The 22,885-nt window shown below is 64.1% G+C and overlaps 3 protein-coding genes across 10 annotated transcripts; all 3 read right to left on the minus strand.

The window, feature by feature from the left end:
* Nucleotides 1-1,200: 1,200 nt before the first annotated feature.
* On the minus strand, nucleotides 1,201-7,492 carry PCYT2 (phosphate cytidylyltransferase 2, ethanolamine). 3 transcript variants are annotated; one of them, XM_016163850.2, is made up of 14 exons: nucleotides 7,342-7,492; nucleotides 5,380-5,468; nucleotides 5,004-5,165; nucleotides 4,729-4,795; nucleotides 4,103-4,187; nucleotides 3,894-3,938; nucleotides 3,680-3,733; nucleotides 3,145-3,283; nucleotides 2,856-2,938; nucleotides 2,570-2,647; nucleotides 2,335-2,400; nucleotides 2,169-2,234; nucleotides 1,889-1,977; nucleotides 1,201-1,801 (listed from the first exon to the last, which is right to left on the minus strand). In XM_016163850.2, exons 1-14 carry the CDS (start codon nucleotides 7,428-7,430, stop codon nucleotides 1,690-1,692), a joined length of 1,224 nt encoding a protein of 407 aa, XP_016019336.2. In that variant the 5' UTR covers nucleotides 7,431-7,492; the 3' UTR covers nucleotides 1,201-1,689. The 3 variants fall into 3 exon arrangements, with proteins under 3 accessions (XP_016019336.2, XP_036078610.1, XP_036078609.1); XM_036222717.1 differs by having other exon boundaries at nucleotides 5,376-5,468; nucleotides 7,342-7,480; XM_036222716.1 differs by lacking the exon at nucleotides 3,680-3,733.
* A 317-nt stretch (nucleotides 7,493-7,809) lies between these two features.
* Nucleotides 7,810-13,529, minus strand: SIRT7 (sirtuin 7). 2 transcript variants are annotated; one of them, XM_016163840.2, is made up of 10 exons: nucleotides 13,381-13,528; nucleotides 13,173-13,310; nucleotides 12,988-13,092; nucleotides 11,206-11,276; nucleotides 11,038-11,110; nucleotides 10,372-10,470; nucleotides 10,063-10,299; nucleotides 9,851-9,931; nucleotides 9,569-9,675; nucleotides 7,810-8,495 (listed from the first exon to the last, which is right to left on the minus strand). In XM_016163840.2, the coding sequence occupies exons 1-10, from the start codon at nucleotides 13,471-13,473 to the stop codon at nucleotides 8,297-8,299; spliced, it is 1,203 nt and encodes a 400-aa protein (XP_016019326.1). In that variant the 5' UTR covers nucleotides 13,474-13,528; the 3' UTR covers nucleotides 7,810-8,296. The 2 variants fall into 2 exon arrangements, with proteins under 2 accessions (XP_016019326.1, XP_016019327.1); XM_016163841.2 differs by lacking the exon at nucleotides 7,810-8,495 and adding an exon at nucleotides 8,502-9,152 and having other exon boundaries at nucleotides 13,381-13,529.
* Nucleotides 13,530-13,598: 69 nt separating this feature from the next.
* On the minus strand, nucleotides 13,599-22,365 carry MAFG (MAF bZIP transcription factor G). Of its 5 annotated transcripts, none has more exons than XM_016163836.2 (3): nucleotides 22,136-22,365; nucleotides 18,315-18,377; nucleotides 13,599-18,222 (listed from the first exon to the last, which is right to left on the minus strand). In XM_016163836.2, the coding sequence occupies exons 2-3, from the start codon at nucleotides 18,348-18,350 to the stop codon at nucleotides 17,770-17,772; spliced, it is 489 nt and encodes a 162-aa protein (XP_016019322.1). In that variant the 5' UTR covers nucleotides 18,351-18,377; nucleotides 22,136-22,365; the 3' UTR covers nucleotides 13,599-17,769. The 5 variants fall into 5 exon arrangements, with proteins under 5 accessions (XP_016019322.1, XP_016019319.1, XP_016019323.1 ...); XM_016163833.2 differs by having other exon boundaries at nucleotides 22,132-22,363; XM_016163837.2 differs by lacking the exon at nucleotides 22,136-22,365 and adding an exon at nucleotides 21,684-21,949.
* Between the last annotated feature and the right edge of the window lie 520 nt (nucleotides 22,366-22,885).

Consider the following 22,885-nt stretch of genomic DNA (forward strand, 5'->3'; position numbering starts at 1 on the left):
TTCTTGGGAGCCCCACAATCCATGTCTGGAAGGACTGCACAATGTCCAGTGTGTCCAAATGACCAGGCTTGCCAGGGCAGGAGGGATCAGCCAGACGCCCAACCAGGGCCTGGCGGCGACCCCTGTGCCCACTGCTGCGTGAGCAGGGGCACCTGGTGGCGGGAAGCGGCCTCCTGGGCGAGGTGGGAGCCGGGCAGTGTGGACAGACCTGGGCGCTGTGTGTTCACTCCTCCCCCGGCCTCTGTCCGCCCCCTGGGGAGGGAGTGCAGGGCCTCTGGCAGGGCAGTTGAGTGAGGGCCTGGGCCGGCCTTGGGGGTCCCCACCCCCACGCAAGCGGGGCCCCAGGGGGCCCTCCGTTTAGAGAGGCTGTGGGCAGAGCCCTGTCCCACTACACCTCCTCCAACCGTGGCGCAGCTGGGGCTCCCTGGCTGCTGCTTCGGGCAGTCCCCAGCTTCGGGTGCCCCCTAGGGGTGGGCTCTGGGGAGGCTCTGGGCTGGCTCCAGCATCAGGAGCGGGCTGGTCGCCCCTGCCCTCCCCCACGGGGGTCTACAGAGCCCCCTGCAGCCTGCCGCTCTGGGTGTGGGGAGGTCCAACACCATAGGGCTCTGGAAGTTGGGGGCCTGGATGGGGCAGGGGTGCAGCTGTGCCTTTCACAGCTTAGTGCCCTCGGCCCGGGGAGGGAGGGGAGGCAGGCGGCTGGTGGCTGCAGAGCTGGGTGTGTGTGCGGCCTCCACAGTCACTGGGTTCCGGCCAGGGGTCAAAGTTAGACCTCAAGAACAGCTAAATTGAGAGGTAGGCCAGGCCCGCCTCCAGCCTGAGGGAATGCAGCCCTGGCGGCCCCGCCCCCTGGCAGCACCCCTTCTGGAGGGCACGGAGGGGGCCGAAACGCACCATCACAGTCTGCACTTCTCAGCAGAACACCGAGCGAGCCGCGGGCGACGGGTGGGCACTGTGCAGCCGCTGGGCTCCTCCGCTTGGGTGGGCCTGTGTGCGGAGACCCCGAGACTATGGCCCCAACTGGGGAGCCCACCCTGGTTCCTCCCTGGCCAGGCGGCTCCGTGCAGCGCTGGCGGGACACGCCCGAGCCCAAGGGGTTGTGGGCCTGGATCTGGGGGCTCCCTCTCTGCTGGGTGGGCAGTGGGAGGGTGCTGAGGGGGTGGGTGCCCTGGTTCCGCCCTGAGGGCTGACAGCCTAACAGAGTGCCTCCCGCCACATTTATTAGTTGCACACCAGCCAGTTATGTACAAAATCGAGAATCTTCAGGGACAGCAGGAGGGGGCCCCACCAGTCTGTTCCCGAGGCTCCTGCCAACCTGGGTGGGCAGGAAGTGGCCCCGGAGCTGGGTGGCAGAGGGGTCCTGAGTATGCAGGACCCCTGGGGGCGGGTGGGGGAGCAGCAGTGAGGCCAGTGGGATGGAAGCTGGGTCTCCCCGCACTCAGGGTGGCGGCCTTGGGGTCGGCGGTGCCCTGTGCTCGCCCTGCCTGCCCGCTGCCCAACGCCCTCTGCGCAGCTTAGGGGAAAGGGCACAAGGCCCGTTGCACCCCGGGGCCCTGTGGGCCAGGCTGGTCAGACAGGGCCCACTGCAGCCTCGGTGAAGACCGCGGGAGCCGACACAAGCCAGACGGGAGATGCGGAGAGCAGAGTGGGGGAGGGCCGCACTCGAGGGCCCCTGGGGACTGGCCCGCTCCGTCAGAGGTCACAGTCGCGCTCCCCCTCGGGCCGTGTCCCCTGCTGCCTCGCGGCCTCCAGGAAGGCCAGCTCCTTGGCCTCCTTCTTCTGGTTCCGGGCCTCGTACGCCAGCCTGCGGGCCAGGACGGGGGAGCTGTGTGTCTGGCCCGGCGCCTCCGGGCTCCGCGCCCCGCTGCCCAGCGCCCAGCACAGGCCTCACCTGTTCTTGATGATGCGCTGGACGATGAGGTCCGTGGTGAGATCGTTCCCGCTGTCGACGTGACAGAAGATGCCCCTTTTCTTGGGCTCCTGGACGCAGGACGGAGGGGAGATGAGGGCCCCCCTCTGGCCCCCCAGACGGCTCACGTGCCCTGGCCCAGGGGTCCCCACCGAAGTTGAGGTGGCCTTGGCGCAGTGGGGTGGCTCCTCCCGCTCACCAGCATCCTGCCTCCTGAGACCGCTTCCCAGCCCAGCCCTGGAGCCGGGCCCAGCACACCCACCTGGTACGGGTCAGAGCCGTCCTTGTCAGGCACGATTTCCGTCTTCCCGTGACACACCAGCTCTACCTGTGGAGGGGTCCAGGGTGAGGGAGCCCTCCCAGCACCGCCCCCCTAGGAAGCACCTCATCCCAGCCTTCCCTGGTGTGCAGGCCACCGGGAGCCCCACCTTGAAGTGGTCCAGGAGCTCTGCTGTGACCGCGTACGGTGCCCCAATCACTACTTCCGACACGTACTGTGGGGACAGGGGGCACAGCTGGTCAGCCGGGACCCCGCCGGGCTAGTGGGTGGCGGGAGATGGCCCAAAAGGCCAGCCAAGGCTACAAGTGCAGAGGAGGAGACTCCGGGAGGCAGCGTGGTGGGCGTCCCCCTGCGCCCACTCAGCCGGCCAGCCCGCTGCTCACCCGGCAGGCCAGCACGCTCAGCGTCCGCTCGTGCAGGTTCATGATGGGGTAGTTCTTCCCCTTGTACTGGTTGACTTCCTGAGGCCAGAGTGGGGACGGGTCAGCGGGCGCCCTCTCAGCAGTCCCCTGAGGTGCCCGCCAGCACAGGGAAGCCCCGCTGCACGAAGAGGCCCCGGCCCATCTCCGTCTTTGTCACGCCCAGGACCCACCCCCTCCAGGCCACCTGTGCCCAACCCCAGCCCCAAAAGCCCCTCGAAGGCCCCACGCCCAGCTGCCCGGGAGTGACCTGGTCAAAGTGCAAGCCGGCGATGACGTAGGGCCTCTCCGCCAGGCTGTGCACCTTTTCCAGGAAGTCCACGTGCCCGATGTCTGCGCCCGGGTTCAGGAGAAGTGTTGGGCAGGAGTGCTGGCCTCCGCCCACCCGCGCGCGCCCCCCGGCAATGGCTGCACCCCTGCACCCCACCCCAGTCCAGGGCCTGAGGCGTCAGTGAGGTCCTCAGGTCCCCCAGCCCACGGGGCAGCTGCGGACACGCAGGAGCAAGGCCTGGGACAACACCCCGAGTTCAAGAGGATACGGAACAGGTCAAAGGCGCCGGCCACGTAGATGACCGTGTCCCCTGGCTGAGGCTCCTTCCCAGAAGCAAACTGGATGATCTTCTGGGAAGTCTGCAGAAACTGGGACACCCCTGTCCAGGGGTTCCGCCCCCCCGGGCACTGTAGGCCAAGAGGAGTCTGGTCAGCGACAGAGGCCTCACAGGCACGTCCCTCACCCGCCTCCAGGCCCGAGTCCGGGGATGCCCACACAGGCCCGGGCTGCAGGCCAGGGCTCAACCCTCAGCTGCAGAGTGCCAGCTCACTCGCTCGCTCGCTCGGGGCTGTTCCCAGCAGGGGTCTTAGGCAGGGACACAGAGAGCTGGTTGGTAGTGCCCAGTCCACACCACAGCCAGGCAGCCGGGGCCCCTGTGGCCAGTGGGACTGTGGCTCCGCCCCGTGGCCACAGCGAGCACTGCAGCTACCACCACCTAGGTCCAGCAACTGGCCTGCCAGGAAGGCCAGCAGATGCAGCCCTCATGGGGACCCCGCACACTGAAGCCACCATCATCTGGTCACCTGAGAGGAGCCTTCTGAGAAAAGTATCTCCCTGGCAGGTGTCGAGTGAGGGGGCTAAAAATGGAGACAGGGCCAGGCCACCTGGTTAGAAGCCACCTGTCCATGGGCAGTCCTTGCTTCTCCTCCAGGCAGTGGCCAAGCCTGGCGGTCAGCACTCGGTCAGCGCCCGGAGGGCAGCAGGTGGGGGGAGGGTGAGGCTCCGGGCAGCACTCACCTTGCCGAAGCTGTCTGCGTACTCCCGGCACTCCGAGGTCATCTCCTGCACGGAAGGGTGGGGCTGGGCCTCGCTGCCACACGCGGCCAAGCCCAGAACCCTGGTGCCCATGAAGGGGCCCAGCGGGACAGGGCGCATGCCCCCTCCCTCCTCATCAGTGTCCTCGGTGTGGGGACCCCAGATGTTCTGCCCCCAACCCCATCACTCACTTGGCCGCGGTGATGAGCCTTGGTCACCAGCAGCATGCGGCCGACGAGGTCTGTGGTGGACACGCCCTGGGTGCGTTTGCACTCTCTGGGGACAGAGACAACGACACAGGTGAGTTGGAGCTCTCAGCTCACCCCCTCTGAGGGCCGCCGGCCCTCGACCGTGCTGTGCATGGCCCGGCTGCTCCTCACTGCTCTCGGCTTGGAGTAAAATCAAAAACACAAGGGTGGGGTGGGCCTCCAACGAAAGGAGGTGCCGGATGGGAGGGAAACCGGCGCCACTCCACAAGTGGCGGTGCCCGCGGCTCCGGCCCCCACCCTGCCAGAAACTCAGGTCCCGCCCTGCGGGGTGTCCCCTCCGGGGGACTTCCGGGCTGCGCTGTCCCGTGCGGGAGCTGTCCCGTGCGGGAGCCACGGGCCACGCTGGCTTTTTAACTTAAAGTCCATTAAAGTGAAAACCTGCCCCCCAGCACGCCCCACAAGCCTGTGGCCCGCGGCCGCCCTGCTGGACAGCACGCGACGTCGCTCAGCTGTGTGGCGCCCCCCAGCTCCAGCGCGGCCAGAGGGACACGCGAGCCCGAGGGCAGCGCTGAGTCCCAGCCCTCGAAGGCGGGCCGGGCGGGGCTCACCTGTACCTCCCGGCCTGCTTCACTTCCTCGTAGGTGTCCCGGCCGTCTACGGTGAGTGTGATGTCATCTAGGGGTGAAACACACGTGGAAACGAGAAGTCGCCACGACACTCAGGGCCCCACGCCCCCCACCCCAGGCCCGCTTTCATGGCGTGGGCTCGTTTTTGGGGAGGGACCCAGTGTTCTCGGACCCCCACAGGGCTTGCGGCGCCCCACGCGTGAAGAGGCCCAGCACCCCCGATGCCCAGGCCCTGGGGCTCCAGTCCTCGCACTCACTGCCGTGGACACAGAAGTCGCAGCTGTACTTGTCCAGTGTCTCCAGCGTGGTGACGTAGGGTGCCGCGGGCACCACCTCGTCCACCCACTTGATGGCCTGCACCATCTTGTACCTCTCCTCCTGCGTGAACACTGGGGGCCCCTTGTGCTTGGAGATCTCCTCTAGGGCCAGGGAGAGAGCGAGGGTGAGGGGGTGGCACACGGGGCCGGGCCACAGGCTCACCGGCCCCTCCCACGCCTGAGCGGCCACCGCCCCGTCCCTGGGCCGGCACAGCCGCGCAGGACGAAGCTGCCAGATCTGCACAGCCGCCTCGTGCAACTGGGGTTCAGGGTGAGGGGAACACGCAGGGCTGGGGAGCAGCGCGGCCGCACCTACCGTCGGTGTGCACGCCCACGATGAGGTAGTCGCCCATGGCTCGGGCCTGGCGCAGCTGGTTCGAGTGGCCATAATGCACCATGTCGTAGCTGTGGAGAGGGCAGGGGGACGGTCAGTCCCTGGGCTGAGGCGGGCAGGGGCTAGGCAGCCCGTGGGCGGCTAGGGGCGTAGCTCATCTCCTCTGTGATTGCTCCCCGGCCACTGGGCCTGGGCTTTGCATGGAGCGGGGAGCTCAGCTCTCCACACCGTGGATCCCCAGGGCCAGGGCCAGAGGCAGCAAGCGCAGCGGGCGTCCAGCTGTGCCCAGGGGCAACCCGAGCTGGAGAGCACACAGGGACGGCCCCTTAGCGCTGCTGGGACTGCTGGCCGCCAGCTCCGCCCCATGCAAAGTACCATGGGGGTCCCTTTAAGCTGATTCAGGGGTGGGCTAATCTCACAACCCTGAGACAGGTGCACAGTCCCCGGGGCCAACCTGAAACGAAGCCCAGCCAAAGACACGACATGATGGGGCAGTTCCTGGCTTTGGAAACCCACCCCTCTCCACGCAGCCTCCCCAAAATCAGTGACACTGCGCTCTCTGGGGCCAATGGTCACCATCCCGCCACCTGGTTCTAAAGCTTTTGTCCTTAAATCAGGCAGGCTTAAGAGTGGGCTTTCAGCTGAAGGCCTCAGACAGCACCCACTGTCCGGCCTGGGCTCCCGCGCTCCGTGTGCACTGGGGGAGCCCACACGCTTCTCAGCAGGCCCTGAGCTGGGTCCTGGGGCTCGCTCTGCCCCTCCCGCCTCACATCGCCTTCTGAGCGGGTGAAGCTGCCCCTGATTCTCCAGGTGACCCAGGCCACTGCGTGTACAGAGCCGTTCTACTTAGTGCCACCTGTGACCGCATCTCAGTGCACCAGGCCCCACAGACACACCTGTGGGGGTCACAGAGCTATGGCCATGGAGTAAGGGAAGAGGGAAGTCCAAACCCAGCAGCAAGGCTGGCCCCTGTGCCCACTGAACAGGCGAGGCCAGGAACATGAAGAATTCAAGGTAGCACCAGGTCAAGGGTTTCTCTGTCACCACGCCTTGTGGTTTTGGGCTGCTGGAGCAACAGCCTAGCCTGGCCAGGGCCAAGGTCAGAGTCTACCCACACAAGGCCGTGCTCTTTCTCTCCCCAAGGTGACGCAGGTGCAGCTACAGAAAGCGGCACGGGAGTCTCGCCCGCTCTCCCCTGAAGCCCCGGCTGGCCAGGTCGGGGTGCTCCTCTATCTGCTTCTACCACGGAAAGGTCTGAGAAAGCACCGAAAGTGGCGACTTATCTGTCGACAGCCACGAATATCTTCAAAGTCCAGCTGTCTGGCTTGACAGAAGATAGGACAAATGGTGTCATGACCCTCCTGGGATGGACCCAGGAGCCTGGGGCTTCGCTGGGGGTCCTGCCCAGGGTCGGGCTTTTCCTGCGCTGCCCAGACATCCAGGAGAATCTCTCTGGTCTGGTGCTGGGCAAGCTGGGGAGCCTGACACAGAGACCCGGGGAGAGACACTTGGGTCCCTGGCTCCTTCAGTGGGAGAAACTGCACTGAAACGACTGAACTCTCAGATTGGACACATGGGACTTTCACCACCACCGTCCACGAGCTGGGCGGGACGGACGGCTGGGTCTGCGGCTCACGGGCGAACGTCCGGAAGGGGGCCTCTTAAGGAAAGCCGTTTTTCGGAACCCTCACGAAGTGCCCAGTGCCGGGCCAAGAGGCCCGTCTCGGTCATGGGACCCTCACGCCCGGCTGCCCGTGGCGGGGGCGACCCTGGGCCCCAGGCATCCTACAGGAGGCGCAGGCGGCCCGAGTTCGCCGCCGGCCGCCCCCAACCCCCGCAACTGACGGCGGACGCCGGGCCGCGGGGCGAAGGCCGGCGCACCGACGCGGGGCGGCAGGGCAGCGGCCCCCGCGGCCCCGGCCCCCCGCACCCCGCCGCGCTCACCAGCCATCGCACCACACCCGCACGGCGCGCCTGCTCCCCGGGCCCGGCCGCTCGGCGCCGCCCGCCGCCCCGTGCCCGTTTCGGATCATGTCCCGGCAGCAGCGGCGCGGCCCCGCCGGCTCCGCGACTCCGAGCGGCCGCCTCCCGCCCGCCCCGCGCACGCGCTGTCACGCGGGCCTCACCAGCCCCGCGCGACCAATGGCGAGCCCCGCCCCGCCCGCAGAGCCCCGCCCCGCCGTCTGCGGCGCGCGGCCAATGGCGCGCGCGACCGGCCCCGGCGGGACGGGGCCCCGCCCCTCCGCTCGCGGCCAATGGCCGGCGCGCACTGCGCGGGGAGGGGGGGCCGCCCTCCCCCGCCCCCGCTCGCACCTGGCGGAGGGGCGGGACAGGACCACGTGGGGCGTCCCCGCCCCTCCCCGGGGAGCCAGGCCGGTGGCCCGCTGGCACAGACAGCAGTCACTCTTGTCATGGGTAAGACAGTGCAAGATGTTTAATAACAATAAAAAGGTCTGCTGAGGGCCAAGGCTCAAAACCACCCGTTTGCCACATACCGATACAGAGAAAGCTGTCTACAAAGTTAACATTCTTAGAAGTAGAAATGGGGCAGAGGACCGACAGCGGCCGGGGACGGGGCCGAGGGGAGGCAGCCTGTGCTTCCTCCTGGCCGCCAGGTGTGAAATAATCCAGTTCTGTTCGCACAGGAAGGCGTGGCTGCCACCTCTTTAGGAAGAGGCTGGTGTCCTCAACACTCAGGCCCATGCCAGGGGCAACCCCAGCAGTGCAGGGGGGCTTCCCGCAGACAAATGGCTAAGCATGTCACGGCGACAACGCCGCCCCCAGAGACTTCTCACTAGACCGGATGGGGCAGTCTTGGCCTTCACGGTACCACCGGCCCCTGAGTAAGAGTCTCAGCCATCTGCAAAGTGCCAGTTGCTGTTCTCAGTCAAGCACCGGGTCATGTCACTTTCTTCCTTTTTGTGCGTTTCGTGCAGCCCCTGCCGAACCAGCCACCGAGGATGGGGGCTGAGCTAAGGGGTGTGTCCCGGTCGCTGGCCGGGGCCTCCTCTCGGCTCCTGCACAGTGCCTTCCGACTGTGGCTGCCTTCTTCGCCCGCACGCAGGGGAGTCGCCAGGGAGAAGATGGGGTCCTGCCACCTACCGGAAAGGGAAAGCTGGGTCAGGGGTGCGCGCGACCTCTCACAGTCGCGACCTGCCCCAGGACGGGAAAGCTGACTGAGGTGGCCCCGCCCCCACCCGTGTCTCAGCCGCGGCAGGCTCTGCCTGGTGGTAGCTGCGCTGTCTCTGGGCTACAGAAAGCTGCAGGAGGAGGCAGCGCCCAGGCTAGCTCGGCCTCGGCAGAACTGTGTCCTCGTCGGCGATCTAGTGGTGGGGCATACACAACAGGAGTGGCAGTACCCAAAGGAGGGATGAATCACTAGCGACTCTGGGCGCCCCCTGTCACTCACATGGCCAGGGGCAGGTGGACCAGACCCTCTCCCCCTTCCCAGCCTGAGACTTGATGGGAGGGATGGCCAGCTGACTAGGGGTTTGTGGCCTACAGGTCACCCGGTGAGAGAGCATGTGTCCGACTGAGATGTAGAACCACATGTTATAAACATAAGATACAGATAAGCACTGATAAGGAAAATGAGCTAAGTTCATGTAAAAAAAAAAAAAGTACAGTACACGAGAGGCCCACATCACAGAACACCACAAACATAACATACAAGGGTCGCCAGGCCCAGAAGGTGAAGGGATCCTTAATCTTGAACCCTTTGATTAAAAGAAGTTACTGATTTCCCCTATAAGACCCTGAAAATTCACAGAGAAAGAAAGTGTAAACTTTTTACTCAATACATACACCACATCTAAATTATCACAGATTCTGCAGTAAGGCACAGTTTGTTTAGCTTCCCCAAAGTTCGCCAGCTCCCCAAACCAAGCGCACCAAATCCTGTTTGACCAGTACTGCCAAGAGCAAGTCCATTCAGAGAACCTTCCCCTCCGGGCTATCTGAGGTTGAGGGGGACTCGCAGACTAGCTCTCCCCAAAGGGGTCACGGCGGCCGGGGTGCCTGGGCCAGGCCCCGCAGAGGCCACCACACTGCAGTCATGCCTCAGACACTGCTTGCAGCATCTCAGAGCTTCGTCTACGCTTAGCTCGTGAGAGGAGACAGACACGGCCCACCCACACGGGGCCAGGAGGGGCGGTGCGCCTGCGCCCCTCACCTGCTGTAGGGGGGGATCTCCAGGCCCAGCTCGTCCATGAGGAGCCGCATGACGTCATCACACTTCCCGTGGAGCTTCAGAGCGGCCCAGTCATCCTTCGGGGTCCACTGGGGATAGGAGAAAGCAAGTGAGGACAGCCCTCCCTCCTTCCTCATGCCCGAGGCCTGGGTCCTGCTCAGCCAGCCCCCCAGTGCCTGACTTCAGGATGGGAACATCCTGGAGACTCTCGCTCTCCCATTCCAGGGTCCAGGTCTAGGAAGGCAGCTCTGAGTGCCGGGTTACCTGCAAGTTCACAATGTAGAGCCTGGGCCGCCGGCTGGGCGGCCTGGTCATGCACCAGAGACGAGGGTACTTCTTCAGAACCTGTGGGGATGGACGGACAGACACACAGACCACACACCAGGGAACGAGGCTATAGGAAGCCAGGGTCTCACGCTGAGCTGGCCGGCTACCAGCAGGCTCACCCCGTCCCCTCCGCAGCACCGTCTGCGTACCTTCAAGCTGGAGCCTAAGCACAGGATCGTGTCAGCTCTGCTGGCAGCCTGGGTGGCCGCCTCCCAGTTCAGGGGCTGCCCCAGGGTCCCCCTCTCCCCGAAGTGCACGATGGTGTCCCGGAGCGGGGCCCCGCACTTGTGGCAGGCCCGGCCTGTCTGGTGTCGGTGCAGGGCAGTGCGCTCCGTCACGTCGAACACCCGCACGTACTCGCGGTTGGGCGTGCAGGCCGTGCAGACCTGGGGGCGGAGGGCACTGTGAGCGGGAGGCACCGGCCTGCCCGGCCCCCGAGTCCCCGAGGGGCTGCTCACTTCGATGTACATGTTCCCGTGGAGCTCTGACATGGCCGGGCGGGGCAGCCCACTCCGCAGGTGGAGCCCATCGCAGTTCTGAGACACCACGTGCTGCACCTGCAGGGGCACAGGATGGCAGGAGGGCTGTGGGAGGCAGCTCAGTGGTGACTCTGGCCCAAGTATGGCCCAGAACCCCCGAACCACGGTGACGCCTGCCCTGCAGCAAGCCTCGAAGACCGAATCAGGGCAGCAGGCCGGGCCCGGCGGGACTCGGCAGGGCCTGCCCCCAGCAGCCCGGGCGCACTTGAGCAGCCGGGCGGGCAGACGCGCGCATCGACCCCTGGGCTGGAGACGGGTGCAGCCCAGACTGAAGCTCTCTCGAGTCAGTGTTTTAGGTCCCTGAAGGCCCAGGAGGACTGACCCCTTCCCCACTCAGTTGGAGGTGCTCGGCAGAGGGTCTCCAGAGGTCTCCGAGGGGTTCTACCCGTGACGACTTGGAGACGGAGCACGAGACGATCAAATGGAGGCTCACACCAGGAGTCTAAACTGCTTGGCGGGCGCTCACCACGGGGGGCCGCTGGCTAACACAGGTAGGACGCGGCTGCCCCTTGGGCGCCAAGGTGGTGCTGCAGGTCCCACGCGTGGATGCGGCAAGTACACCAGCCAGCCACACGGGGCTCTTACCAGATTCTGCTCGTGTAAGCGGGCGATGCTCATGTGGGTGAGCGTCGGCTCGGCCTCACTCAGGTCGGCAGCACTGCCAGGTGGAGGGGAGCGGAAATGAGGGAGCTGCCAGGTCAGGCCCCTGCTGCCCTGCTCAACTCGGCGGGTGGTCTACACGAGGCTGCTTACCTGACGCGTCTCCCTTTCTGAAGTAGCGTCCACACTCCATTGGGGCCCCGGTAATCTGGGATAGAAGCTGCCTGCACGTTTAGAAAGAAAAGCCCAGTGAAACGGCATCGTTGCAGGCACTGGCGGAATTCCCAAGAATGGGAAGTTTCTCCCAGGCTGGCCCACAGACTGGCCTCTACCCACTCCGCAGGCTCAGTGTTTCCCAGTCTAACCTGCCTGCACCCAGGTGGCGTGCACCCCACGTGGCTGTCCCTCTGCCTGGACCCCTGCCCGCACCAGCTCTAGCTCACCTTCCAGACTCTCCAGCACCAAGTACAGCCTGGCTCTGCAGCCACACCTGTCCTCCACACTGAGGAGAGACTGGTCAGGTTCACCTGTGTGTCCCCAGGGCCTAGCCAGTACTCAAAACAGGTACAGCAAATGATGAACCTCTAGGTGGAGTCCCTCTTCTGCCTACATTTTTGGACATGTCCAGATGCTGTAACTGCTTCCTTCTCTACCCTCACAGAGACAGGCCAGCCTCCACAGGTGAGGTAAACACCGCCAAATCCCCCAGGTTCCCAATCCCGTGACACGAAGGCACTCGAGACCCAGCGCGAAGGAGCGCCACCATCAGTGTCCTGTACTCAGGCTGGGGGCCATCTGCTCCCTGCTGCCTGAGCTCACACCACCACCCACCCTGAGTGGCGGTTCTGACGCATGTCACAGAGCAGGACCCCAAACAGTAATGCTCAGAGCAAATTATCAAGCAGCTTGTGGCTTTAAACAGCCACTTGCAGTTCTTTAAGAGGTAATTTTACTGCTTTTAAATCATTGCATGATGGGAGTTCACATGTGGCTCTGGAGGGAGGAGACCAGACTGCCAGGGCGCTGGATGCTTCTAGGTTAGAGCAGTCAATGCACATGACATGTTCTTACTGCTGGGCCTCTGCAGTCACCCCTGTTTGAAGTGTCTCACTCTTGCCTTTGTCTGTAAACTCAGGTCCGCCCTTCAAGACCCAGACTCAGTGCTGTCAAAAACCAGCTGGGATGGATTCCGCACTCTGAGACCGCAGAGGGCACGTCTGGATTTCTATTCCAGTGACCTAATACAGACGACTTCACACGATTGCTCATATGCCTCATCACTGTCAGCTACGGCCTTCTCCAGGATAGAACCCTCAGTGTTCACATCTGCTGGGCCTACACATGGGTCACACCCAATACGCGCCCATCAATTAGAAAAATAATGTGCCACAGACACTGTCAAAGTTTGTCATACATATTCCATGGCCTAGGATAGCTGCTCAATACAACTCAAAACGTCTTTACCTAGGGTACTCTAATTCTTACTGCCTTTCTGCTTACTTTCCTTCAACATTCAGAAAAAATGAACAGGGAATCGGACACAGTTTTGGGCTTATCTCTGCGCACATAACCTTAGGACAGTTAATTAACCTCCTTAACTTTAAAGGAGATTCCTGTAAAACTAAGTTATTATGCCCACTTTTTATATCTCTTCCTTTCCTGTCTCTAAGAGTTCAAGCTTTTCAAAGTATTTATCGTCTTAGTGACGTTTCAAAATTGAGTCTTTTCCAGCTTCTCTAAAAAGGAAAGAACCTCAATACTGCTTTTAAAGTGAGTTTTTTGCGAATCAATACTTTTACTCAACTTCGAGTACTTTACTCGGTCCTTGGATCAGACACCCAGAAGGGGGCGCCCCAGGCCCATCCCCAGTCCCGGATTCGTCCCGGACCCTGAAGCCAACCCGGGTGCGCGACCGTCCACGCCTCGCCTCCTTACCGTGCTGATCCCCGCGCCTGTGTAGACGACCAAGTACTCGGCGTTCCGCACGGCGCCGGCCAGCTCCCGTACCTTCCTCCGCAGCTCCTCCGGGTCGTCGCACACCTGCCGAGACCCCCGGGCGGGTCGTAAGCACCGCCCTTCCCGCCCCGCCCTGGCAGACCCCGGCGCGCCGCGGGACTCGCCTCCTGCTGCCGCCGCTTCAGGCCCTCGCGCCGCCTGCTCCGGCCCTGCAGTTCGGTGACCAGGTCCTCGCTCTCGGCCAGGAGCCGGCCCTCTTCCACGCTGCGCTCGGCAGCCGCCTTCCTCAGGATGCGCGACACCTGCGGGCGCAGAGAGGGCGGTGAGGGCGGCGCGAGCCGGGGACGCGGGGCGGGGCGGGGGGCGACGTACCTGGCGGAGGCGCTCCCGCTGCTGCTCCTCCCGCAGCCGCCGGACCCGCTCGGCCGCCTTGCGCTCCGAGCGGCTCAGACCCCCAGCTGCCATCGCTCTCGGGGAGACCCGCGCTTCCGCTTCCGCCTCCCGGCAAGCCGCGCGCGGGCGCATGCGCGTGAGCCCCCGCCCCGCCCTTCCGGCCCCGCCCGCTCCGCCCCAAGGAAGCACCTGCCAAGTCTCTTTAAAAGGTGTTTATTGATCATATACAAAATAAAGAAAACCTTATATATCACAAACATACACTATATACAGCAATAAATACCCGGGGCCCGGCCCAGTGCCGCCCCTCCTGGACAATAATTTAGCAATAAATACTGCGCAGGGCAGGGTGGGTGCCAAGGTCGGCCGCCCCAGCGAGGATCCCCACCCCGCACCTGGACCTTCAACAACCCCCGCCACTCGGGCAGACCCCAGGATATCCCCACCTTCCCCTGGCTTCAGCCCTAGGCGGGGCAGGCCGCCTCTGACCGACTCTGCTTGGACCCACCCTCTCTGCGCCAGGGCAGCAGAGCTGGATGCACTGGGCAGCCCTTGTCCTGTTGCCCTAAGATGCCAGGAGAAGGCTTTCTGTACCCACTCCCGTTTGTTTAAAGGCTTCCGGGACTAGCAAACTGAGGGGATGGGAAGGAGGGAGGGGCTGGGACACGAGGTTGCTGGAAGGGTCTCTCCTCATAGTTCACTGGGGACACCTACGTGTCAAGGCTCCTGCTCCAGGGTGGGGTGGAGATGTGTGCGCTTGGCCCAACAGGTAGAGCACACACCCAGGACATACAGGCCAGGAGCAGGACAAGCCATCAGTTTCGAGGGCATACCCTGCCTTTGTGTGTTCTCCACTCTCTTCCCGTCTCCAAAACCAGAAAGCCAACAGGGAGGCAAAAACGCGCCAAAAAGAAATTATTCAGTGGCTTCTGGGGAAAAAAATCGTTAATGTGTTGGTTCCTTTCACCAAACCACAGCCTAAAAAAGTAACTTACAAGATCCCAGAGCGGAAACAGTGCTACAGGCTGTGGCTCAGGCTTCCCAGCTGTGGACGGGAGCTTTGACCAACCGGCCACCCCAGAGATGGAGGCAACGGGGAGCGGGTGGGGCTTGACTACCAGTCGCAAAACAGGCTGCAGCTGATGAGAGCTGTGGGCCCAGGCAGTGACCACCGAGGCTGCTGCTGACGGTCAGGGCTGCGCACACAGACCTGAGCATGAACTAAGAGGAGAAAAGTTCCCGTCAGAAACCAGCGTACCCCCGGCTGCCAGGGAGCAGCCACGTGTCCTCACCTGTGCCGGGGCAGTGCCACGCAGAGCAGCGGCCAGGGGCCGTGGGGAGTTCTGCCTGGGGCCACACTCCGGGAAGGAGCTGACCCATCCCCACAGGTTCTCTGAAATCTGAGTGTCCACGCTGGCATAAGGGAGGAGCTGGGCGGGGGCAGGTGGTGTGGCTTACTTAGCGGACAAATTGGGGAGACTCGGCTCTCGCCGAGCCTTCAACTCGCTGCGTCAGAACGGCGAGAGCACAACACCCTCACAGCAGGAACCAGGTTAACGAGACTCAGAAGCATGCCAACCAGCCGCATGTGGACACAGAATCTACTGTCAAGGAGCCAAGAGGAAGGGGAAAGGCGGGGAGTGGCCCTGCAGGATGCTCTCCCAGACCCAAGGATCAGTTGCTCTAAACCCCAAAACTCTGACAGGAACCATGGCCTCACTAACTCCAGAAGCTTCTTCTGTAAACCAAACCAAGGACCTACAATCCCTGCTCCATTCAAACCCTCCCGTGGCCGTCCTCACCCACCTCCTCCTCCACGCTCCAGGTCTACAGCCTGGCAGGGCTGTGCGGACGCAACCACCACCGCCCAGCCGGGTCAGAGCGTGACCTCTCTTTAGGGACTGTCACATGAGACTGCAACTCACTGCGGCTACGGCTACCACCAACTCTAGTCCGGAGCCTGAGACAGTGGCAGACTGGGGGCAGGGAAGCCACTCTGTGATGTGGAGTCAATGGTCTCTCTCCACTGCAGGCTGACCCGGGTACTACTTGGAACCTCTGAGCATCTGGGCCCACAGAAGTCCATTGAGATGGCAGAGGTTGACAGGGTGTCCTGCTACCATCCCAAGTGACACAATGGGTCAAACTATGGGATGAAAATCCTGCTGCCCATGAGGTTAAGCACTGTCAGGCCGCACTGTGCACTTCTGTGCTGTTCGGGGCGGGGGAGGGGGGTCAGGGTCCCCAATGAAGCCAACCAGCAACCCCAAGGAGAGGCCGAGGCCCACGTGGCTAAAACAGGGCACTAGCCCTGGGGGCCAGGGAGGGGGCACCGCAGGCAGCCCCCGTCATGCGGCGATGAGGAGCTGCCCAAGCCAAGTCTGGGAGACTGGCTGCCTCTGCTGAGAGGCGGGCGCAGCCCCGAGAGGTGCACCACCACGGGCCGAGCAGCAGCCCCTGGAAGACACAGATCCCAAGGGAGGCGAGAGAAAGCCCAAGCTGGGAGCTGCCAGCAAGTTCTGGGGGACAGGAGGGGCAGGACCCGGCCCTAGAGACTGTAGCCCTTGTCTGGCACCATGGAGACCCCTAGGCCTTTGGGCAGGCGGAGGGGCGCCCCAGGTGGGCCCCGAAGCCACCTGACTCTGCCCGGGGAGCACCGCTCCGCAGCACAGAGACGGTGCAGGATAAGTGGGCCTGGGCTTCCCATGCTGAGGCTCAAGGGAAGCCTGAAGGGACAAAGCTGGGCTGCGGCCAGGGCCCGAGAATGTTGACCGGACACGTTCAGAAGGAAGACGACTGGGGGCGGCTTGGCTGTGGTCCCCCGGGCACCCACAGTGACTCCTCGGTCCCTGCAAAGTCCCCACCCAGGGCCAGAGGCGCAGGCATGGAAGCAGCGGGAGCCCCGGGATGGCCACAGTGTCACCCACCCTGCCACCAGATCGACCCAAGCCTGAGACACGTGTGCGAAGCCAAGGGTCAGGAGGGGTGGGCGCAGCCAGCCCCGAGTCTGACCCGGAGGCCTGGGGCAGGCACTGGGGCAGAAGAGCCCGGGCTGGTGGGCACGGACCACGCCCCCCCAAGCGCTGCAGCAGCAGGTACCGCCTGGCACCCAGCCTGAGCCCGGCAAGCCAGCGGAAGCAAAACACAACCAAGTCCAAAAACAAACACGGGAAAACGGACACAAGAAGTGACACCCACAGGTCAAAGGTCACCAGAAGCACCAGCACTTGACGCTGCACAAGACCTCACCAGGCACGGACGACACCACGGCACCGGCGGAGACGGGAGCAGGAAGGGCGGGGAGTAAGTCACTTTCGGTACAATTGCAAAAGAGATAGCGAAGAGGACGTCAGGACGCGCCTTCCGGCCGCGGCTCGGCTTGGTTTTTTTTTTTTTTTTTTTTTGTCTTTTTTTAAACTAAGTTTTATAAATAACATCTGATAACTCTGTGTATATAAAAACTAAACTTCAACAGCCACAAAGACTTGTCTGTAAGTTTACAAGAAAGGGATTTTTGTTTTTGTTTTTTTTTCCTTTTTTAAACTAGCAGTTTCTATTATACTTTCTTCCCTTTTTCATTTATATGGTCAAATGTTCTTGCTTGCTTTTTTTTTAAAAAGACAGTTTTATAAATACTCTGCAGCTCTTTTTTTTTTTCTTTAGCTTTTAAACATATAATTTAATAACTTCGTAAAAGGAACTTCTCTCTTTTAAATAAAGGGCTATGTAACCACACAAATAGGTCATGTAAACAGTGACACGGGACCCACCGCAGGACACTGGACACACCCTCCACGTACGCTCACAACCAGTGATTTGGTCTTGTTCAGTGCAACGCATCGGGCGAGGGCGCGAGGCCCCGGGCCCACGGCCATGACACCCCCATCCCCCAGCACCCAGGCTGTTTGCCCGCCTGGCCAGGGCCCTCAGGGACACCCTACTTCTCAGAGCAGTGCCCATGTATGCCTGCTGGCCGAGCTGCAGGTGACCCACCCAGCGCCTGCCAGCGCAGCCCCTCCTGCCTCGAAGCCCTCCCGCTTGGATACAGGGGCCCCGAGCTCTCGCCCCATCTTTCCATCCGCTCCCACAGGGCTAGCTCTGGACTCCAAGCCCACGTGGCCTTGGTATAAAGGGGGCTGGGGCGACCCCACGTCACCACCGAACTGACCAATCCCAACGTACAAAACACACGATGACAACGACGAGATCAAGGGGCTCAGCCCGGCGCCCCTGGGGTGCAGGTTGTGCTTTGCAGGGAAGGGAGGAGGTGGGAAAGGGGGGGTGAGGAGAGGAGGAAGGGGACAGGGCTGCCGAATTCGCCATGCGCCTAACGGCCCCTCGCAGACCCGCCTGGGCAAGCGCGCGCCCCTACGACCGGGCGTCCGTCTTGGACTTTACTATTGTGATGACGCTGGTGGCGGCCACCTTGCCCGGGACGAGGGGCCCCAGGCCGGCAGCAAGGGGACCCCGGGCTGGCGCCACGGGGCTGCGGGCCACGGTCCGGGCGAAGTTCTGCAGGGCCTCGTACTTGGCGCGCAGCGCGTCCAGCTCCCGCCGCATGCCCGCGTTCTCCGCCGCCAGCTTCTCCACCTCCTGCTGCAGCTCCGCCTTCTGCTTCTCCAGCTCCTCCTTCTGCGTCACGCGCTTCACGCGGCAGCTGGCGGCGTAGCCGCGGTTCTTGAGCGTGCGCCGCCGCTGCTTCAGCTGCATGATCTCCTCCTTGGACAGGCCGCGCAGGTGCTGGTTCAGCTCCCGCACCGACATGGTCACCAGCTCCTCGTCGGTCAGGCTGGTGCCATTCTCGCCCGGCTCCCGCTTCACCTGCGGGCGGCACAGCGCGCGAGGCGCGGGCTGACTGGCGGCCCATCCCCTGCCACCCCGGCCCCGACCTGCCGCCCATCTCGAGTGCTCACCTTCAAGGCCTTGTTTCCTTTATTGGGGGTCGTCATAACCCGGGGGCACAGCACGCAGGCACTCTGCGGGACAGGGAGCAGAGGTCAGGACTCTGGAGATCCGCCCCGCCCCGCCCCTGCCCATTCCCGATCGCAGGCCCCCGGGACACTCTTGGGCCTTGCCTCTTCTGAGCGGGGGCTGCTGCTTGTCTGCCCTGCCCCAAGGAACCAGCTGGGAGGCCAGGAGGCCTGAGGCGGGTCGGGGGATGGACGGGCTATTAGGGAGGCAGAGGCAAGAAACGGGGCTGGGAGAGATGAGAGGGATGCGAGGGGCTGGCCTAGCAGAACAACCGAGCTTTAAAAATAACCCCAGTGTGAGCCCCAGAGCCGCTGTTCCTGGCGAGTCATGCTGACTCAGCACATTGCTCGCTCCCTCACCGGCCCAGGCCGCCAGCCAACACAGCCCCAGGGGACTGGCAGCCGGTACAAAACGCTGCCAGGGCCAGAAAGGCCAGCCTGGCCAACAGCAGGTGAGGGCCAGGGCCAGTGACCCCGTGCGTGTGTACTCAACAGTCCTGTCCGCACAGCCGCCTCCCCTGGAGTGGCCTAGGACAAAGCCCTGCTCCTGCCCAGGGACTCGGGAAGAGGCGAGGACGTGGGGGGTCCTGAGTCTCCCAGAGACGTCTCACTCTGAAGAACGGCGCTGGCTCTGGCGTGAGTGCCCTGCGCTCCGGGCGCCGCGGCCCTCGGCGCCACTGCCGCCGCTGGAGCGACCGCGCCGCGGCTTTGCTTGCAGCACCTCGTGCCCCTGCCCTCCCCGTCCGGGCGATTTCACAAGAGTGCCCACACTGAGCCACCGGGCCTGCTCGGCCCCCTCTGCTGCGGTCAGTGCCCACAGGGCAGGCAACAAGGCAACAAAAACAAAGGGTCCCTTCCCGCCCAACTCGGTCACGCTTCTCACACCCCACCTCACTTTCTGCTTCCTGAAGCCCTGCCAAGAACATTTTTGCACACCTAGTCCTGGGATTCCTGGCTCAGAGAGCTGCCACCACACCCTGAAGCGAGGCTGCACCCCACACATTCTGCCCCCTACTCTCCAGGGTATCCAGGGAGGGCAATGGCTAGAGGGCTAAGACAGACTGCAGGCGTCCCGCAGCCCGCTCCAGCCCAGTCGGCCCTTACCCTCGCCAGGAGCTCAAGTGCGGCCGGGAGACGGACGCACCTTGCCCGGCCTGCACCAGGCAAGGAGGCCAGAGGCGTCTGCCCACAGCCAGGCCACCCAGGGGCTCTGGCAGGCCTGAGGCCCCAGCAGCCGGTTCTTCCAGAGCACAGGACGGGCAGAGCAGAGCTGGAGGCCGGGACACCACCCTGGGTCCCACTGCTGTCAGCCCAAAGGAAAAGCCCTGGCACCAGCTTTTCCCACCGCCATGCTCCCCCCACCCCCAAATGCTGAGCACAGCGGTGACTTCCTGAAGAGATCACACAGAAAAGTGCCTCCTCGACAGATTTCACCCTCCGCAGAAGGCCTGAACTCAGCACAAGTGCAGCCAATCGCCTCCCAATCAAAGGTGTGCGGGGGGAGGGGCGGGTCTCACCAAAGCCAGTGCTTCCAGCCTTCTGGCCTGGCCTCCGCCCACCCGGGGCACATGCAGATGGGACAGAGACAGCCCTGTGGAGTGGGATGGGAGTGATGGCTCAGGGTACCAGGTGAAGGGGACCCCAGAGGCCGGATCAAGACACTGTCCCCACAGCCCTCCTCCCCATCCCGAAGGCTGGACCGGAGCTGGGGCTGGGTCATCCTTCTTCCTCCTTTCCCCTGAGGCTGAGCCCACCTCGTGGAGAGGGCCCAGATAGCCCGAATCCAGCAGGGTGCCCTGGACCGCCCACTCAGGTTGAAAGCCAGTCAAGAAGGGGAAAGAGGTCCAGGCTTCTGCAGCCCTTCCCCTGGGCCCAAACTCCAGAGGTCAAGACAGCCAGCCCCTGCTCCTTCCTCTGGCCCGCAAACCTGTAGCCAAACCTCCCAGGCAGGGCGCTCTGGCACCCCAACCCAGCCTGGCCTCGCTCCCACCCTGCCCTTCACACCGACTCTTCCAGAAGCCCTCAGTCAATAAAAGCCACTCTGAAAAAAGTCTAAAACTTAATTTCCACTGAAGCACCCGTTACTGAGAAGACTTAAAGAAAGGCTTCTCCAGGAACCCGCATTTCCCTAGGGCTTAAAATTCCAGCCCAAATGTCAGCTGAAGTGTTCGAACATCTGGCATCTCTGAGCCCAGCGCTGAATGTGAGCAGCGGGTGGGGTGGGGTGGGGAAACCCTTGAGGACAAACCCCAAGGCCAGCCTAGCCTAGCTATGAGTCCCTAGGCAAAGTCAGCTCTGCTCTAGACAAAACGCCACACACACCCCCCACTCCTGGAGGTCAGGAATCAGCCACACACTCAGGAGAGGTGACAGAGGCCACATCGCCCTCAAGCTGTCATTTCCCCAACGGTCCGTCACCTGGCCTGCCACCCATTAGGGGGCTTGTTCTCTGCCAACCAACCTGCACAACACTGACCCCCAATCTCCAGCGGGCTGACTTTGGGGTGGCTGGAAACTGCAATCTTCCACCCCAGTCCACCTGCTACCCCTTGAAGGCTAGGCACCCTCCAAGCCACCACCACCCCCAGCAGCCTGGACCCAGTCCCCAAAGCCCGGCTGCGAAGAGAGGCAGGGCCTGCTCACCAGACACCTCGGTCCCCCGTGTCTAAATCCTGCTGCTTCCTCTCATGTGCAATACCCGGAGGGGTGCGCCTGCTCGCCCCTGCCTTGTCCACTGCCACTCAGGGCTCCAGTAAAGGGTGTGTTCCGCTGGCCTCTTCCGCGGTGCCCTGGACTCCCGCTTGACCCCACCCTTTCCTCCCGCCCTTCCCTCCCTCCAGGAGGCCCCAGCCCCCTTCTCCCACTGCCTCCCTCTCTGGCTAGTGTACCCCTCTCTTCCCCGTCCAGGGGCGCCCAGGCTGGCGGACCAGATCAGTCACAGGAAAGCCTGCTTCCCGCCCCCTAGCACGGCCCCCCTAAGCTCCTCCCCTCCTCTCACTCAGAGAACTATTTCCCAGTTTGGGGAACTGTCCCAGACGTGGGTCGGGGACCAGCTGCCTGAGAAGCGCACGGCTGGGAGGGGAGGGACAGGCCAGGGGCTTCGCCTTCTCCCGCACCGTGCCCCCCCACTTCCTCCCCTACATCCTACTTCCACCTCGCACCTCAGCCCAAACTTAAAAGGGCGCCCCAGCCCCTGGGCCTGGCCCCATCCCCACGTCCCCACGGTCCCCTTCCGCCCCTTGTTTTCCGGCCCTTCAGGCCTCAGGCCCCTCGCTCAAATCCCCCCAGGCACCGTGATGAGCGTCGAGTGACCTCATGCTGATGACTCAGCAAGTCTCCCGCGGGGCTCTGGCACGCGTGTGACGGAGCGGGGCCGGCGCGAGCAAGGTCTCCCGGGCGCCCCCGGTGCCGGCCCGCCCCCGGCCTGCCGAGAACCCCAGTGCCTGGGGGTCGCCGACGCGGACACCTGATGAGTCAGCAGCTCCGGCCGCGGCCGTCGGGCTCCTTGGTGCGGCCTGGGCGCCCCGCTCGACCCCGCCCTTTCCTCCCGCCACCCGGCGCCCTCCCTCCAGGATGCCCCAGCCGCCGAGCGAGCCCCGCGCACGCCTCGCCCGCCCTCCGCCGGCCCCGCGGCCCATCCTCTGCCCGCGGCGCAGGGGCCGGCGGTGCCCTGCCCGGTGGGGACGTCGAGGCTCGGGCCGCCAGAAGCGCGCGGGGCGACCCGAAGCCAGGGGCGCCCGGCCCGCGCCGTCGCACTCACCCACCACACTGCGGGCCCGGGCGGGCCGAGGCCGGGGCGGGGGGCGGCTGGCGCTCCGAGGCCGCGTGGGGCTGGGCGGCGCGAGGGCTCCGGGCCCGGGGTGGGGACTCGCCGCCTGCGCGGGCCGGGCCGAGCGCGCTGGGAAGGCCGGGCCGGACCAGGCTCGGTATCCGCCGCCGCCGCCGCCGCCACCGCCGCCGCTCCACAGACGTCACATGATGTTTGGTCACGTGGGCTCCATTCATGAAGCGGCGACGCGACCCGCCGGGGCTTAAAGGGGAAGGCGCGGCGGCGGCAGCGGCGGGGGCGGGGCGCGCCCGCACCACGCCTGCGCGCTGGGCGCCGTCGCCCCGGCAACGCGCGCCGCGCCCTGCCCAGGCGGGGTCTCGCGGGACCGTCCCCGGCGCGCGCTCCCCGGCGGCCACGCCCCCCCTTCCGGCCTTCAAGGCGGGGCCCGGTGGCCGGCTCAGTTGCTTTCCTGACCGTTGTGCTCCAGACAAGGCCACGTATCCTAAGGGTCCGCCTCTACCTGCGCAGGGCGGGGGTCAGTGCCGGGGGCCCGTGCCTTAGGAGGGTCCCGCAGGCACGCCAGGCCCAGCACTGGCTGCGAGTAGTGGATGCGTGGGGAGCGTCAAGGCCTCTGGAAGCCACCCTGGCCGAGACAGGGGAATGCAGTCAGGCCCCCCGTTTTTTTGGCCGTGCATTCTCTTCCGTTTTTCCTGTATTTTCCCTCTCTCCTGAGGTATGGAGGGCT

The sequence above is a fragment of the Rousettus aegyptiacus genome, unplaced genomic scaffold, assembly GCF_014176215.1.
Source record: "Rousettus aegyptiacus isolate mRouAeg1 unplaced genomic scaffold, mRouAeg1.p scaffold_m13_p_6, whole genome shotgun sequence".
Lineage (NCBI taxonomy): Eukaryota > Metazoa > Chordata > Mammalia > Chiroptera > Pteropodidae > Rousettus > Rousettus aegyptiacus.